Raw genomic sequence first — 17,890 nt, 5'->3', positions numbered from 1 at the left:
CAGCATGGAATTTATCTATTTTGTATCCTGGCAGGTACCTGTGACCTGGATTGGCCTCTAGTCGGAAACAGGATATTGGACTTGATGGACCCTCGCTCTCACCCAGTATGGTAGATCGTGTTGTTCTAACCTGGCTACATTTAAGCCCTTCCAGAGGGTTAATTCAGGATATGTGGGCTTGAGGAGAGGAACTCCCCTTTTCTGACGGAAGGGACGGGGGAAAATAAATAGGTCTGTTGTCTATAACGCAATCTGTGGCTCTGGGAAAGGACAAGTGAGGAAAAAACGATTTGCGGTAGTGGAAGCTGCCACTGTCCGTTTCCTCCAGTTCCATAAAATCCTGGAGATTCAATTTACATTTTTTATGTTAATGCCGATATGGGAATACATGACTAGAGCTGAAAACTTAAAATCCATTTAAAAATAAGTATCAAACATATTAAACATTAAAAATGCCCTTCGGGGCCAGCCCGGTGGCTCAATGGCCGTGCTAAAAGTACTGCCATGAGGAAGGACTCGTGTTCAGTCTCCAGCTCCCCGGGTCGGCTGGGGATGGGGATGCTGCGTCCACAGCCTCTGCAAGGGGGGAGGGGGGTCATGCTCATCTTGCAATGGTATCGCCTACTGGCAGGATTCAGGACCTATGATTGCTGGATTTCTGAATGAGTCTGGGCGCACGGCCTCCGGCCCAGAACTGTCAGTGCAATCACTGGAATAAAATAAGTTGGGAAGGAGAGAAAACAAAAAATCCCCCACTCCCCCGAGTAGTTGGGAATGAAGGCTCATGACACCAGAGCTGGGAGTCCAAAAGGAGCAGGAGGAAACTGCCAGGACAAAATATAATTACCCTAACCCTGTACAATTGTTTCTTTTTTTTTTATACTTATTGAATTCCTGTCCACATCAGAAAAAAAGTCTGTAAAAGTGAAAGCCGCAGATATTCTCAAAGTTCGGGGAAATACAAAATGTATTCCTAACTCACACACACACTGGATCCCATTGGTTCACGCTGGCTGTGATGTCAGAGAACAGCACACACAGTGTTAGCAAATCAGAACCATTAGTGGTATCCAGCTGATGTGACCCGTGTGACCGCCTTTCAAGCCAGGGTTTCAGGGGATTTGGATGGGCACTGTCTAAAAGGATATCAGTTATAACAACTGGAATTTTAAAGTTTATCCGATACAAGGGTGGTTCATTTATACTTGCCATATGCACTTTTGAAACATGCTATTGCACTTTTCCACAGCGTAGAAAAAAGAATGAAGGGCCTTGGTGTACAGTGGAAAATGCCTGACAGATTCGTTTTAAGTTTGCCATCAACAGTGTTCAGTACAGTGCATTCCAGTGACATCTGGAAGAAAACCAAACCAACTGCGAGAGGCCCAAACCTCTGTTAAATCCAGATTTAACAAAACTAAAGGGGACTGCGTGCCAATGGTCAAACCAAAAATACATAGTACCTGTCCAACAGAGTTCCAACTAACCTTTGGAAAGCATTGGTACAATGTGCAGTCAGGGTGGTCCGTTGCTATGCTGTGTACATTTCGAGTTCCACTTTTTAAATGCTCGTGCCATTGGCCATTTTTATTCTGCTGCATAAAAACATATGAAATTCCCATGCTGGGTCAGAGCAAGGGTCCATCAAGCCCAGCATCCTGTTTCCAACAGAGGCCAAACCAGGCCACTAGAATCTGGCAAGTACCCAAACACCAAGAAGATCCCATGCTACTAATGCCAGTAATAACAGAGGCCATTCCCTAAGTCAACTTGATTAATAGCAGTTAATGGACTTCTCCTGCAAGAACTTATCCAAACCTTTTTTGAACCCAGCTACACTAACCACATCCTCTAGCAACAAATTCCAGAGCCCAATTATGCATTAAGTAAAAAAGAATTTTCTCTGATTAGTCTTAAAGGTGCTAAATGCTAACTTCATGGAGTGCCCCCTAGTCCTTCTATTATCTGAAAGTGTAAATAACCAATTCACTTCTACTCATTCAAGACCTTTCATGATCTTAAAAACCTCTATCATATCCCCGCCTCAGCTGTCACTTATCCAAGCTGAAAAGCTGTTCCAACCCCTTTATCATTTTGGTTGCCCTGTTCTGTACCTTCTCCATCACAACTATATCTTTTTTGAGATGCGCCGACCAGAATTGTACACAGATTTCAAGGTGCGGTCTCACCATGGAGCGATTTAGAAGCATTATGACATTTTCCGTTTTATTCACCATTCCCTTCCTAATAATTCCTAACATTCTGCTGCTCCTCGCCGTTTGCTTCTTCCTGTTGCACGTCCCTGCGGAAGCGCACCTGACGGATACCTTATTACTCTGGCTATGCTCCAGTCAGCACTCTAGAAACTGTGGGTATATGCGTAAGTAGCCACCTTCCCACTACACGCACATTTTCTGTCCTCGTCCCCTCCCCAAGAAATAAAGAGAACCCGAGGAAAATATATGGGGATTCTGGAAGCAAAAGGCAAGACCGCAGTTGGTGGCAACAGGGTTTCATGGAAGCTTACAAGCTTCAGCTCCCCGGGTTGTATTCTAGAACTGTTGACTTCCAGCTCCCCCCACCCCCCAAAACTGTATAAACCTAGATCCCGATTTGAAGTCCACTGTGAAAGTGATGGATTACGTGCAGTGGTAGGAAAGAAAAAAAAAAGGGAGAGAATTATTGGTTCTTTAACATCAACACAGCACAGCCCCATTCTCTTTGCCAGAGAAAATCACTCACCTGCCACAAACAAAAATGCTACAAAAACAACCCTGAACTCAACCTTGATCATTTCTGAATAATGATCAAGAGGCCTTATGGCAATTTCGCACACTGTGTTATTGACCAAGCAACTATTATAGGATCTCTGCATGTGCATTTTAAGGCAAGTAGTCTCATGGTTTCGCCACATGATCACACAGCCACACAGCCGGTTGGTGACTTCAGAAATCTCCACATTGGAAGATGGAGTGGGGGATCCGTTACGTGAATCTCTGGGCATCCAATGGGGCTGCTCCTCATCAAGGGCTGGAGTTTCTCTTCAGGGTCAGCAGGGTTTCCACTTATTCCGGCCAATCCAATACAGTGCGCTCAGCCGAGCGTACTACTTAACCCGCGGCTGGATGCGGGTTTTGGACGCGCATCCACAACCCCTTACTCCTCAAGGGGATTAGCGCATCCAAAACGCGCGTCCAGACCTCCACGAAACCAATAGCTCTCTTCACGTGTAAATGCGTGTTCATGAGGCTGTTGGCTATTCTCCCTCAATCAAAAAAAAAGTGCACCCAACCCACACATTTTTATCCTCAGAAATTAACGCCTGCCCAGAGCAGCCCAAAAAAGTGTACAGAAAAGCAGTATTTTCTTGGCGAGTATCAAATAACGAGCGTCCATTTTCCTAACCTGTTGACAGCCACCCTCTCCCGGGCGCCCCCTGCCGAGGAGGTGGTAGGGGGGCGCACATTTGTCCCTAGCGCCTCCCTTGGCAGCGCGACCCCCTCATTTAAATATCCGATCGGGCGCCCAGGAGAGGTGGCTGGGCTCGCGTTAGGAAAGCGGGAGCTCAATACCGAGTGCCCGTTCCCCCCCCCTCCCTGCTTTATTAGATAGGCCTGTTTGTAAGAAATGTTACACATTGGTGACTTTTTCTAAAAAAAAAAAACAAGAGTATGAATTCTCCCCACTTCAAAATAAACACACAAGTGTTAGGTAAAAAAAATAAAAGAAGCCCAAGGTCACCAGAGCAGTTCACAAAGTCACTCTGCTTTCTCCACACTGGATTCCACTGAAAAACATTGTTCCTAATCTGTAGGGTACCTTCTCTGGTACAAATCTGGTATTGTTATTTCTACCTTACACAGTTTGTCACTTTTCATTTTAAAAATGTTACAACCATCAAAATCAAGCCAGGACATCATGTAAAACATCAAAAGGCCTTGTGGGGAGGCTTTTTTTTTGGGGGGGGGGGGGCTATATTGTAATATATATATCATTTAAATTACTAAACAAAAAAAAAACAGGTCAGAATACTCTGGCGTGGAGGAACCGTGCACTGCAGAGAAAAAATTGCTTTGGACGATTGCCATTCTGAAAACCAGCTCCTACATCATCCCACTGCACCCAAGTGCATTTGGTATGTACCGAGTTTCCAGCCCAGTAGAACGACCGAAGGAGCTCTAATGATGGCAGTGCTCGTTCCAGATCTGTTCACGCTACATAGCACTTGGCTGCTGAAAACAAAACAAACAAACAAACAAAAAAAAAAAAAACGTGGCTGACCTAGATTAAACTCGTTCTTTCCACATGGATGGTTCCATGCATTGCTTATCCTGATGAGCGATGCTGCTGCTGACACTGCTGTGGGGGGTGTAGGGAGGGCCACTACTCCAAATACCATGATGGATTTTTCTACTAACAGATCTGTCACGCAAGCATTAAGAATATGACTGCTGGAAAGCCAGCTCAACAATATTCCAATCCCCCGTCCAACCCCCCAACTCTCAAAGTGAATAGATTTATTGAAAAACTTTTGTCACCGAGGCCGGTAGTCAGCTGCTATCTGGATGAACAAGTTAACTGGATAAACTTATCCAGCAAACCTGGCTGAGATATTCCACAGCTTGGCTGTGCCACAGAAGAAGCTGGACGATCATATAGAAAGGCGGATAAACCTATCTGGCTAACTATAGGGCAGCCACACAGCTGTACTAGACTTATCCGGCTAACTAATTCAGATAAGGCTGAATACTGGCACTTGTCCACTTAAGTTCTGGATACGTAGCTTTGCCTGGAACACTCCTCTCTCTCAGCTGCTTAGCCGGGTAAACAGTCGAGTAAGCGGAAGCCGCTGAGCTCAGCAGAATATGCAGGACAGTGCCACTTACCCTGCTAAGTCAGAACACAACCGGCTACGTGGCTCTATATAATCAGACCTAACTGTTTCTAAGCAGCAGTGACCGACACAAATCTTGGGTGTGCGTAGAAGTCGCTGTGAAATCAGTAGCACCTTCCGTTGACTTTGAGACTCACCATCTCTCCTACTACAGAACTAGATGATATCCCACATTCAGCAGAGGCGTGCTAACAATTCAGAGCTGAATGCAAACTGGAAGATCTCAATCTGGTTCGAGGTTGACAAAATTTTCAGACTTTCAATCAGTTGCATATCTTTTTACTTAAGTAAGTGGGGGTGGAGGAAAAGGAAACTGGAAAGAAAAGTTCAAATATCTGTTGCTGATTTTTTGGGGACAATTTTTTTTTCCCAAAGTACATCTGTAAACTGACAAAATCTGCTTTTGAATTTTCACACACACACAAAAAAAAAAAAAAAAATTCTGAAACGAACCTAATAAACCTACTTCAAATATCTTCTAAAATGCCCAATGAAACAATCTGACAAATCTTTGGCATGTTCCTAGGTTGCGTTGAATTTTTCAATAACCTGCTTGACGTAACCGGTGACCGTACTGTAACGGTTCTCCAGCTCCCAATATTAACACCACCACTCCGCTTCCTGCTCCCGCTACAAAATAAATCAAATTCCTACGGGACACAGAGGATCCCTTGTTACGAAATAGAACGGGAAAGGCAAAGATCAACTGAGGCTCTAGGGCACTGCAGCATTGAATTGAATGGAATTGGGCAGAGAAGATGGAGCTCCAGTCCTTATCTGCCACCATCTTCCATGCTTTGATATCACTATCATGGCCAAATGCCACGTGAACTTACTGTGATTCAGTCAAAGAAAAATTCTATACTTTGATTGAATCATGTAAAGCAACTGCTGAGCCAATCATCTCTTTCAAAATTCAAACAGAAACTAGGAAAAAGTTTTGTTTTTTTTTAATTTTAAGGAAACAATGCCATAAGCTCTGTATGCAAAAACGTGCAAAAAACGTTTTCATGCATCTAGGTTGCCTACTTATTTTTGTTTTCTGTGGATTGTTTGTGTGTTTGAACAGAGACATTTTACACATGAAAAAAATAAGTGTGCTAAGAGAGTCACAATAAGTGCTGCAGCCGTATTGCAGTCCATGATCTTGACACTACAGATCACCAAGAGCTTTCAAGAAACATGCTGAGAAGAAACATCATTACTGCCAGCCTGGCGGCTCCATGGCAGAGCCAAAAGGCAGGCACATGGTTTGCTCCCTGAGTCAGGTGATGCTGCAGGGAAGGAGGGAGTCATGGTCATTGGTTAAGGGTGACACCTAGTGGCCAGATTTAGAGCTCATGATTGCAGGATGCTGCATCATAGGAACAGTTGTCATAGGCCAGACGCCAAACCAGGCGTCTGGCCTATGCCAACCCAGTCCTCGGGACATGACTAGCCAGTCAGGTTGTCTGGATGCCCAAAGTGAATATGCATGAAGTAGATATGGATGAACTGCATCCACTGTATGCAGATCTCTCCTACGCATATTCAACGTGGATCTCCTGAAAACCTGACTGGTTAGTCATGTCCCGAGGACTGGGTTGAGAACCCCTGGTTTGGCGTCTGGCCTATGACTGTTCCTAGTGATGCTTTCGGTTTTTGTTTATTTATAAACATTTGATACTCCACCTTTTCCCCATTTAGTCTGCTTCACAAACCAAAATATACAGCATGAAGAGAAACTCAACATGCAGATACGGTTAAAGACATGAGGTAGTTGGGTTTTCAAGAGATCCACAATGAATATGCATGAGAGAAATTTGCAATCACTGCCTCCATAGCATGCAAATTGTACCTCATGCATACTCATTGTGGATCTCCCAAAAACGTGACTGGCTGGGGGTCCCCCAGGACAGGTTTGGGAACCTCTGAACTAGGATGTAGCAGTTCATATAGTACATAATGAAGGGAACTACTTGGTGATTTGGACAGCAAGAATATAGAGATGGGTATAAGGAGGCAAGCACCTAGTACTGAGGTAGTAAGAATCCATTTACTGGGATTAGTCCGGAGGCGGCCGCAGCTCTACTAAAATCGGGTAAGAGAAGGAAAAGTCTCTGCAGTTCCCAGGACTGCACTGAGACCCCCCGACGCCAGATCATGGTTTTGCTGAGTTTCCTGAAGCACACGCTCTACCTACAAAATGTTAATAACTGAAGTTTTATAAAAACACTAAAAATAAAATTAAAAATCCCCAAACTAAAACTAAAACAGGAGTGCTCAAACTAGTCCTCCAGCCCCCACCCCAGCCAGTCGGCTTTTCAGGATATCCGTAGGGAGTATGAATGAAGGGATGTGCATGCCGATAAACCTCGTGCATATTCATTAGAGATATTCTGGAAACCCGACTGGCTGGGGGTGCGGTGCCAAGGACCGGCTTGAGCTTCTCCCCTGAACCACAGGATCGCTTATTACGGATTTTGAACGAGTTGACTGGCAATGATTCCAAAACAGGAAAAAAAAAAAAAAAAAAAGTTTGGGAAACCGAGCTCCACTGCCTGCCTTAAGCCTCCCCTCGCTAAGTACAGCACTGTTTTGCCAGATTAGGATCTATTTTCAGTTGTTTACCAAATGTGAAAGCTACCAACCGGTACCGCACATAAATCTCTGATCCCTTACATGCATGCCTACTCCAGGCTTTATGTCAGACTGAAAGACATTCCCGAGGGTAAATCAGAAAATATAAGGTTGCAGCCAAACTCCACTACCCCCACCCCCACCCCCCCAACACATCCCCGCATGCGCCCACCCTGGCACCCCTAGTTTATCTGGGTAGTCTGAAAGATCTGTCTGTGAACGGGGGATGGGAGGGGGGATTTGAGGGCAAAAGACTGACGTGCACGGACCAAGAGAGGACCTTGGGGTAAAGGGGCCCGGGGATCCGAAGGCAGCGAAGCAATGTGACAAGGCGCTAGCTAAAGCCAGAAGAATGCTGGGTTGCACAGAAAAGGGGAGACAACCAGCATGGAAAAAAAAAGAGGAGGTGGTCGTGGCCCTTGGTAAGGACTCACCTGGGAGTCCGGTGTTCGGTTCTGGAGCCCGTTATCTCAAAAACAGATGGAGGAAAAAGGATGGAAGCAGCCCAGAGAAGGGCAATCAAAATGGTGTGGGGGTCTGTGTCAGGAGACTTATGAGGGGAGACCGAAGAATCTAACAGGAGAGGAGGTGCAGAGGTGCAGGGGAGGAGGTGCAGGGGGAGATACGATACGGACCTTCAGATACCTGGAGAGATATTAATGATGTACAAACTTCAAACCTTTTCTGTTGGAAGCTGTACAACAAAATGAAACTTGGGGAGGGGGCGAGGGGTGGGGGGGAAATGACTCAGAACCAACCTCAGGAAATATTTCTTCAGGGAAAGGGTAACGGATGCCTGGAATGCCCTCCCAGAAGAGGTGGTAAGGACAAAAAACGGTAAATGACTGCTTTAAAAAGGACATGGGATTAACACTGCGGATCCCTAAATACTAGATGCTGGAAATGAAAAAAAAAAAAAGGGGGGGGGAGCATGGTGGTAACCAGCACGGAGCGGCAGTTATTACCACGAGCGGCCTGCTGGGCAGACTGGACAGACCATTTGGCCTTTATCTGTCGTCTTTTCTATGTTCCTCTGGTTATTTCCGTCCAAGCTGACGCTCATGGCAGCTTTGGAAGAGGAGGATTTTGATCCACAGGCACATTCCAGTTTAGAAATGATTTCCAGGACGGTTCCAGTCTTGGAAGCTTAGCACATAAGATGCCTTTTGTGAAAAGGCACAGCCGACCTCACTGTGTTAAAGATCTCCTGCTCCTAAGCAGCTGCCCCGAAAGCAATGCTGACACAATCCGCTTCAGCCAAGCAGGACCGGCAAGAAGGAAAGGAAATGATCATTTCAAATGAATTTTAAATCTTCCATTTGACTTTTACCTTAGTTTAAAAGAAATGCACCACCACCTTGGCGGGGGCAGGCCAGATCTTCTGTAAACGATGCCTTTGCCATTTCCTAAAACAAATGTATATTCCACCTTTCCCGAGGCTTCAAAGCTATCTCCAGAGGCCCCTTAGATCCTAAGCCCTATTTACTTAAAGTTTTCTCTAGGAAAAAAATGCTTGGTAAACCGAGCTCCAAGACGGTACCAGAGGCAATGGAAGGTGAAGGGGCTTGCACAAGGAGCATCCCCAGCATTTGAACCCTGGCTCGCAGCCTGCTGTTCACGGGGGACTTCACTTCCGCAGAAGAGGCTAACCCGGCCGACCAGTGTCTGCTCACAGCTGGGTTGCTGTAGGTAAAAGAAAGGCCTCGGGATCTTTAAAACCCAGGAGGTGGGCGCATTAATGACTGTCTGCCCCAAAGGGGCAGCTCCTCAGTGAGGACGACCTCAGTCTGGCCCCACAGACAGCAGTACCGTGTCGGGCCAAGCCTCTGGTCAGGATCTGCTGTGATCGGCTTAGAGCTCTTGCCGCCATCTGTCCTCTCTTATCCCCGAGCACTTCCTTTTTTTTTTTTTTTGGCTGCACCACTCTTCCTGCAGGGCCCAGGACGTTCGGGTTCACTGCCACGTCAATCGGTCCCTTCCCTCACCGCACACAATTTCACCGGCGGTGGCGGGTGCTGCTCCGCGTGCTCCTGGCAACTGCCTCTCTGCCACCGGTCACCTTTGTCCACATCGGGACCTGGCCTCACTTCACCGTGAGCCACTGAGGCTATCACCACGCACCCCAGGACCCCCTTCCAATTAGCAACAGTGGCCAGAAGGAGGGGGGGGGAGGTGATTGGAATAGAACCTGCCCTCAAATTAAAGTATTTCTGGGATTTTTTTTTTTTTTTAAATCGCCTGTCCACTGCTCCAGGCGATATACAAAACCTAATTTTAAAAAATACAACAAAAATATAAACTACATCATCACTTCCCTTTCCCTCCTGGCCCTCCCTCCTGCCAGCAGCTGATAGTGGTGGCCTGGCTCGATTCCAGGTTCGCCACACTGTTCTCCCTTGTGCCAAAACCTCTGCTGCTCCTGCGGGTCTTTCCAGTATGGGACATTATAAAAAAAAAATATATATATATATATATAGTGGGGCAGAGTGTGGGAGGTACGCAGATGTGGTGGGGAGGATGGGAGGAGGCAGGCTGAAGAGGAGAAGCACTGCAGGCCAAAATCACGTGGAGTCACAGCGTGCTGGGGAAAAAAAAAAATTAAAAAAGGTGTCCTGTGGCCAGTTTTGGCCCACAAGCTGTAGCTTGCCCAGGTCTGTCCTAGTCTAGTCAAAGGTTTGCTTTTAGCATCTGCCATATATACAGGCCGATACAGTAAGGAGCGGTAGGAAGAGCTGCGTTAGTGCCGGGCGCACCTGCGTTTGCCGCACGCACAGTCCAGCTCACCTACCGCTCGATACTGTATTTAAATAGCTTGCAAATGCAAGCTGCGTCCAAGAAGCGTCCGTGACGCGTTAGGCCCGCGCAACCCATTTTACTGTATAGGCGCTTTATACAGCGCCTATACAGTAACCTGGGTGCGCTGGTACCTGTCATTTCAAATGCCTGACAGGTACCAGGAAGTGGATGGTCCTCTCTCTCCCTCCCTCCCGAAGCAAGGCGCAGGGCAAAAGTTAAAACAAAAGTGAATAAAGAGTAATAAAAGTAAACTTACTGGCGGGAGCCGGCGGGCGCGTGTTCGAGCCGGAGGGAGCTGGCGGCGAAAGCGGCCTCCAACAGCCCCCGCCGGCGGCGAATGAATGCACGCCTGTATACGCTTGTGCAATTTGGGCGCTCAAGGCGTGACGTCACATGTGACGCCAAACGTCGTGACGTCACGCCTTGAGCACCCAAATTGCACAGGCGTATACAGGCGTGCATTCATTCGCCGCCGGCGGGGGCTGTTGGAGGCCGCTTTCGCCGCCGGCTCCCTCCAGCTCGATGAATGCGCGCCCGCCGGCACCTGCCTCCCTCGATGAATGCGCGCCCTCCGGCTCCCACCAGTAAGTTTATTTTATTACTTTTTATTCACTTTTGTTTTAACTTTTGCCCTGCGCCTTGCCTCCTTTTTCACTTTCGTTGCTTCGGGAGGAGGGTAGAGAGGACTGGGCTGCCCCTTTTTCGCTCACTGGCCAGGGCAGGTGAGCGAGGGCTGGGGGGAAGTTTGCCATCTACCCTTACCCCTGCCTCTAACGCAGGGGTAGGGGTAGGCGGTAAATTAGCAGGTTAAACGCGCGGCTAAACTGCAGGTTAAAAAGGCGATAGTCGAGGCGCGCGTTACTGAATAGGGGGGGGAATAGCTAATCCGATCGTTTACGTCTCATATACGTGCCGCGGGCGGAAAGGGTTACTTGTTGATTTAAATAGGCGGTAAGAATGGGTTAAAGGGGATAGTGTATCGCGGGTTGGACTAACGCGGCCAAATTGTGAGTAAAAGGCGGGTTAGAAGCAGGGTAACCGCGGCCGCACTTTACTGTATTGACCTGATAGTAAGCGAAAGGGCTATGTTGTGGGCAAAATAAAGTGTAAAAATGCCAGCCACTGCGCCTTTTGTCCAAGGATTGAATATCCCGCTAATTTCAGGAGGCAGCTGGGGTGAATTCAGAGCACAAATAGTGCCAGCAGAAAACGGGCACAAAAATCCCACTGTGGGAATTGTGCCCAGCGGTGCTAAATTACAAAATCAGGCACACAATCTCTTCTAAACATACAGCAAATAAAAATACTCACATTCTAAAAATTATCAATAAGTGATGTTTACCCAGGCTGTAAGCAAAATGATTGGGGGGTTTTTTTCAATAAAAAATACCCTATTTATCATTTTACATAAAACCTGCAATTCAGTTTCTCACTCCTCCTTAGTATCAGCTTCTATTTATGTCAATAGTACAAATTATTATTAAGTGACTAACTAAAAAGTAAATAAAATATCCAAAACAGCAGGAAACCTCTCATTAAAAAGTACATTTTAGGAATTTTATTTTTTTTTTTTAATTGTAAAAATCCATTTAATATGTTATTCCCTTCCCCACCGGACAGCCTGTTTGTGTATTTTCCGAGACCTCATATTACCTTAATTTGATCCAGGAATGTAATAAATACTGCTCACAGTATTTGCAAATTGCATTACCCACCTCAACCCCTCCAGCCCATGAGCTGTGCCACTTGGGGGCTTTCCTGCTCTCGTGTGATTTCACTTGCACAATCCGAGCGGCAGCAGCAGCAGCAGCCCCAACGCTTCCAGGCAAAGCAAAGCTGATGTGCCGGCAGGCTGCACAGGGCAGGGCATGTGCTGGGCGCACATGGTGCTTACAGGCTATGCCACACACCTCCAAGCATGACTCACGTGAGAGGGAATGTGAAGAGGAAAAACACTCGGTACTGTACTTGTCACGTGCAGCTCACGTACAGCGCGGAGCAACGCCTGGCACTAGGCACTGTACAGCGTGACAAACAGCTAGGGATTACTATGAAGAATTAGTCATTGTGCACTCTGGGAGTAAGTACAGTACACTGCAGGCAAAACACAAAGGATGGGGGGGGGGAGAGGGGGGAAATTCGGCCTGGTCATTTGGAAAGTTGTTTCAAAAAAAAAAAAAAAGCAGGAACAATGCAAGCATTTCGGGCACAAGAGGCAGAGAGAGAGGTCTTGCTAAAACCCAGCACATCTTCTGCTAGAATTTATGCCCTTAATGTTGTTTCAAGGATAACACCAGCTCTCTGGCACCCATTCCCACAAATCATAAAACGCCACAACTATTCTCGAGCTTTGGCATTGTGCTGCAACTGGGGCTAGGATCAGGTGGTGGTTACGACAACAAATGCACATCCCTTAGGGTAGGGCACCCCAGACCCGTAGTGAGGACCCCACAACCAGCCTGCTCCTTCAGGGTACCCGCGATGAATATGCGTGCAATAAATCTGCAGGCAAATTACATTTCATGCATGTTCATTGCGCATATCCCAAAAACCTATCTGGCTGTGGGTCCTCCAGGACAGCTTTGGGAACCACTGCTCCAGCTATTGCTCACTGTGCGACCTTCAACATACTGCTTAATCCCTCTCTTGCTCATAATTATCTTTATAGCTGTGTGGGACGGAGGAAAACCCTTAAATCAGTTCATAAAAACATAAACCCTTCTGCAAGGGAATGGAGATATTGAAGCAGATCTAAATAATAGATTTCTATGTTTTGCGAGCAAAGATTCCGCCCATTTCTCAGCTATGTGCGGCAGTATCAGCCATAGGGCCTATTCTGTCCCACACTCCCCCCCCCAACAACGCCTTCAAAAATAAGACATTAGTTGGTGCCTTGTTCACCCTCTGGCAATTACTGAGAAATCAGCCTCTTTCCCCTGAGGGTGGCCTGTCCTTCAAGGGATTACAGGTGCCAGTTGAGTATGGGGACACTGCGGCCAACATTGGACTCAACTCCTTGTAGGTGCAATCAAGCCTTGCCTTCATCCTCCTTCCCTGTTAAGCGCACCCAGCATGTGGACTGGATTCTAAACCCAATGCATTGATCTTCTATGAGAGAAAAATATATATTAAAAAAAAAAAAAAGAGCGCCAGCAGCCACGCTGTACGTGTTCCTCGAACACTCTGGTTAGCTATGGTTTCAGGAAACAATGCTAAGGGATGTCACACGATGATGAGCTGCTCAAGTACTTTTTAATTCCATCCTACCCTGTCCACAAAAGTCCACATTATCGGCTGATAATCAAGCGCTGCATTCAATGGGGGGGGGGGGGGGGGGGGGGGAGAAGGTTTAGAAGAACCGAACGGCTGCTGAAAAGCACTGCTTAACACTTTGGAGGGAGAGGGGAGGTCTTGCAAACTCTGCGGGCCCAGTTTCCCCCACAGCGTTTCTGTCGATTTTCAAAAAGAAGGGGGTGAAAAAAAACAACAAACCCTTTCCTTTAGAAAAATTGACTTGGAAAACATACCCGCACTTGCTATTCGTGCAGGTGCTTTTTCCGGGAAACCGCGCACCAAGTGATTACTCCTCCCCAGCCCTGACCCCAGAAAGGGTAGGCAATATCCACCTGTAAAATACTGATTTACCCACAGACATGCTGTGAGAGCCCTCCCAACGAATCCATTTACAAAAGCATCTGCACGCATCCCTAGGAGGGGAACAAATTCTCTTAGCAGTTTTGAGGCTCTACCAAGTAGCAACAGTCAACCAATAACGAGTTAGTAAAGCTCTCTCTCTCTCTCCTCCTTCCCCTGTCCTTGTACCTGCAGTGCCTGGGCACTTCTCTAATGAAACAAGTGCACTTTCTAAGAAGACCTTCTGAAAAACAAACAGACATCAGGCCTGGGCTTCACATTGGTTTCTTCAAACTCTTATGGCATAAGTGCTCACGGAATAAATGTGTTATACGTGACATGGCTTGCTCTGAAATATCCGCTCAACTGAAATCAAAAAGCTATTGCGCAACTGATTTCAGGCTATCACATCCAATATACTACATAAAGTACTAACCAATAAGGATTTTTCTTGTGCACGCATGCCAGAAACAATATACGAGAAGACCTTAAGAGCAAGGATTCTCTACCCCCCCCCCCCCCAACAGCGTCATGGTGACCCTAAGCCTCTCGGGAGGGGGTGGGGGTGTTTCAGGATATCCACACTGAATATGCATGAAATAAAAAAAAAAAAAAAGTTTGCATGTGCTGAAAACCTGATGTCATGCATATTCACTACAGATATCCTGAAATCCCGAATGGCTGGGGGAGGGGTCACAAGGGCAGGTTTGGGAAGCCCTGCTTTAGAGAGACATCCATCAATAATACTGAACGGTGTGAATAGCCCCATGAGATCATAACAGCTAACCGTGAATGGCAATAAGGGGCTTGAATTTGCTTAAGGTGCTTACAATGGGCCGACATTCATGGCTGAACTGAACTCTTATGGTGTTAGACTTGTGCAGTGTCCCTTCATGCAGGGGATGGTGTTAAAACTGGGCATTTCATGCTCAGATTACAATGGACCGCCTTCCCATAAAGGCAAAACATCAACACCATTGCTTATTTCATTACATTTATAAACTGATTATTACAAAAAAAGAACAACATTGCTCAGATCAGTATGTGTGTGTGTATTAAGGCTGCGCCTGCATTGCTAGGATGCATCAAATTGTAGGGCCCAATTTTTTGGGGGGAAGTTTAACAGAACGACCTGACAGAGCAGAATCCGCAGCACAGATGTCTCCTTTTGATAAGAGCCCGTCCTCCCTCCCAACTCCTCCACTGACAAAAGAGTCCAAGTTCTGGCTTGAAACCGCAATGGCGTTATCTGCCCACACGCAGCCCAGCGTAGGAATGCTAAGATTCCCAATCTGAGCGATTAGCAGGACTGTGAAGCATCAAGTCCCACTAATCAGGGCTCACAAAGCGCAGCCACTCAGAGAGCTGGACTCCCCTAGAGCTCAGGATACAAGCTGCTCTGTGCATGGTCTCTCTCTCTAGGCACTTAATCCCTTGTTTGTTTACTGTGCGGCTTTTCCTCTCCTTCTGGTTCTAATTTATTGTAAACAAAAGTTATCCCCCCCCCCCTACAGTTTGCCCTGGTCACATTACATAGTATTATCTCCATAGTAATATTTTTCTTTCTTGCAGACCAAAGAGTGGATGGCGAGAGAGAGAGAGAGAGAGAGAGAGAGACATGCCTCTCTGCAGTTTCAGATAAATGACAAAACCTCTCCAAAACAGCCTTTGGTCTGGCTTTACATCTTGCCTTTCTGCTAAATGTCTCTCTCTCTAGGCTTCTTTTTCTCAGGGCTATTTGTACATTCAGATAAGTACCCGGCGACGGTTGTTTTGCAAATGGAAGCCTTACCTGCCCTAACGGGGCTGTGCATGCAGTTTGGGGACCCCATGCCCGGGTGGACCGAGGTGGATGCCCTGCTACTCAAGTCCATAACAGGGGGAGAGGAAGAGGAGGGAGGCGGCTGGAGGCCCGACTGGCGCGGGCTGTGCTCGTGGTGCGACGGGCTGGGTGGAATGCCATTTTCCGAAAGGAATTCTTCCAGATCCATGTATTCCAACTGGAAAGTGTCTCCATCGTACGGCAGCGTCTTGTCCCATAACGTCGGACCCAAGAAGGCAGACTGAGGGATCGTCGAAGCAGAGCTGTCATCGTCTAATTTCTTTTCTTTGTGTTTTTCTTTGCCAAAGACTGCAAGGAGAGAGGGGACACAGCTGCATGTAAACCTTTTCGTTAACAGTCCCCTCATCACAAGTAACATTTACAAGCCTTTCTGTGGGATAAATACAATATGGAACTACCGGTTCATACCTTTAGCTCTAATCTCAATTTTTTTTTTCTCAGGAGTTTACAGCTAATTTTGGTTAGCTGAACTTCTGTATTCATGTCGGAAGTGGGCCCTTACTGCACAATAACGTTCCCTTCTCTCACAGGCTGGATATATATGGGGTTTATCCCTTGATTAGTGTTCTGTGTCTGGCGGCTCACTGTGCCTTGAATGTATTTACTTATTTAGTCAGCGATAAGGAGGACCAGTTTTGTATGATACAGTATAAGAGGAAAAGCTCTGGCATGGAAATGTTACCCTATCGTTCCATTCTTATGCTTTGCTTTGGTCCTTCCATCCCATCCCTTGATCTTTTTAAAATAATTTCTTAAGTGTCGCTGTAAGCACATCAGAGCCCTCGTTCCATCTACCATCAACAAACTACAGTGAGAGGACACAGACGAGAATAAAAGAGATAGACAGACTCCAGATGCAATAATTCAGGAAACACAATATTTCCCCTCCAATGTAAGCTCATCACAACAATTCAACTGGAAGAAATCCAGGGTACTTCAGGAGTGCTCTGGAATCCTAAAAGGAGCTCCTTTCTCAGAGATCACCTGCTACCCGATAACCTTTTTAAATGGCCAAATCCAGCAACTCTATGCCATACAGCAATAATCATTTTTAACCTTTTAATAAAAATCCATCAGCATTTCATGCTAAAAAGCACTAAAACCATGAAGTTAAAAATTAACATGTAAATATTTTCAGATGCAGAAAAGAAAATGCCCAAGTTTCAATCAGACAATTAAGCACAGTTCTCAATAGATGTGAAATCTGCCAGGTCTTTCAGATCCTTAGGCACTAGAACAAATCTATCTGCCCAGACTATGTTTTCACCTTTCGCTGCTTTGCATCCGAAACAGGTAAGACCCTTTTTACCCCGATCGTTAAGAAATTCTGAACCACTGAGATTACAGCCCAGGCATTCTACCTTTCTATCATTTCCGTAGCATTAAGGCAGACTCGCTATTTTCCCTTTACAAAGACGGCTGGAGCTTTCTTCGCAACCGATTCCAACACCTCCCCCCGCCCGGCAGAGAGGAAAACTTGGGCAGTAGCTGCGAAAGCTGGAAATCTGCCACTGGGGCAGGAAGGTCGGAAGAGATGCCCCAACCCAGCGTCGGCTCCGGAGGGTACCGCGTTCTTACCATCTTCCTGCTGCAGGGGCAGCTTCATGGGGTTCTCCAGCAGAGATTTCAGCACGCCGTAAGTGGGGGGGATGAAAACCGGGTTCAGAGGCAGCGAGCGAGACATCTTCTCCATCTCGGCTCCGGGATGGCGGCTGTCTATCCCGTCGTGACGAGCCAGGCGGCTGCGAGCTGCGAACGCAGGGCTGCTGGTGCTTTACTGCTTGCTGCCTGCTTCTCCGCCACAACCCCGGGCCGCCGGCGCCGCCTCAGCGTCTGCCCAGAGCCCGGTCACTCGCCAGTCCATGTGCCCCGGTCCCGGCCGCGTGACGTCAGAGCCCGGCGCGTCACGGCGGCGGGCGGGGCTCGCTCCTGGATCCCTATCGGCAGTGGGGGGGGGGGGGGGGGGTTTCTTGCGCTTAGCTCGAGTTGACAGAGCAATCCAGTCGGAGTGTCACTTTGATTTGAGGGGTTGTTTAGGAGTGGGAGTCTAAGGATGGAGGGGTTTATGTGTGCATTTGTAATGTATTATTTTATATTGTTACAAA

The 17,890-nt window shown here is 47.0% G+C and overlaps 1 protein-coding gene across 2 annotated transcripts in view; it reads right to left on the bottom strand.

The window, feature by feature from the left end:
• HLF (HLF transcription factor, PAR bZIP family member) overlaps positions 1-17,654 on the bottom strand; it is a 64,305-nt gene extending 46,651 nt beyond the window's left edge. For both annotated transcript variants that reach the window (XM_029600680.1, XM_029600681.1), the window contains exons 1-2: positions 17,364-17,654; positions 15,735-16,073 (exon numbers count right to left, since the gene is read on the bottom strand). In XM_029600680.1, the coding sequence (XP_029456540.1) occupies positions 15,735-16,073; positions 17,364-17,478 (454 nt within the window). In that variant the 5' untranslated portion in view covers positions 17,479-17,654. The remainder of the gene's footprint in view (positions 1-15,734; positions 16,074-17,363) is intronic.
• Between the last annotated feature and the right edge of the window lie 236 nt (positions 17,655-17,890).

This window comes from Rhinatrema bivittatum, chromosome 4, assembly GCF_901001135.1.
Source record: "Rhinatrema bivittatum chromosome 4, aRhiBiv1.1, whole genome shotgun sequence".
In the NCBI taxonomy this organism is placed as follows: domain Eukaryota; kingdom Metazoa; phylum Chordata; class Amphibia; order Gymnophiona; family Rhinatrematidae; genus Rhinatrema; species Rhinatrema bivittatum.
Note: the sequence above shows the minus strand (reverse complement) of the source record. Positions and strands in the feature narration are given on the sequence as shown.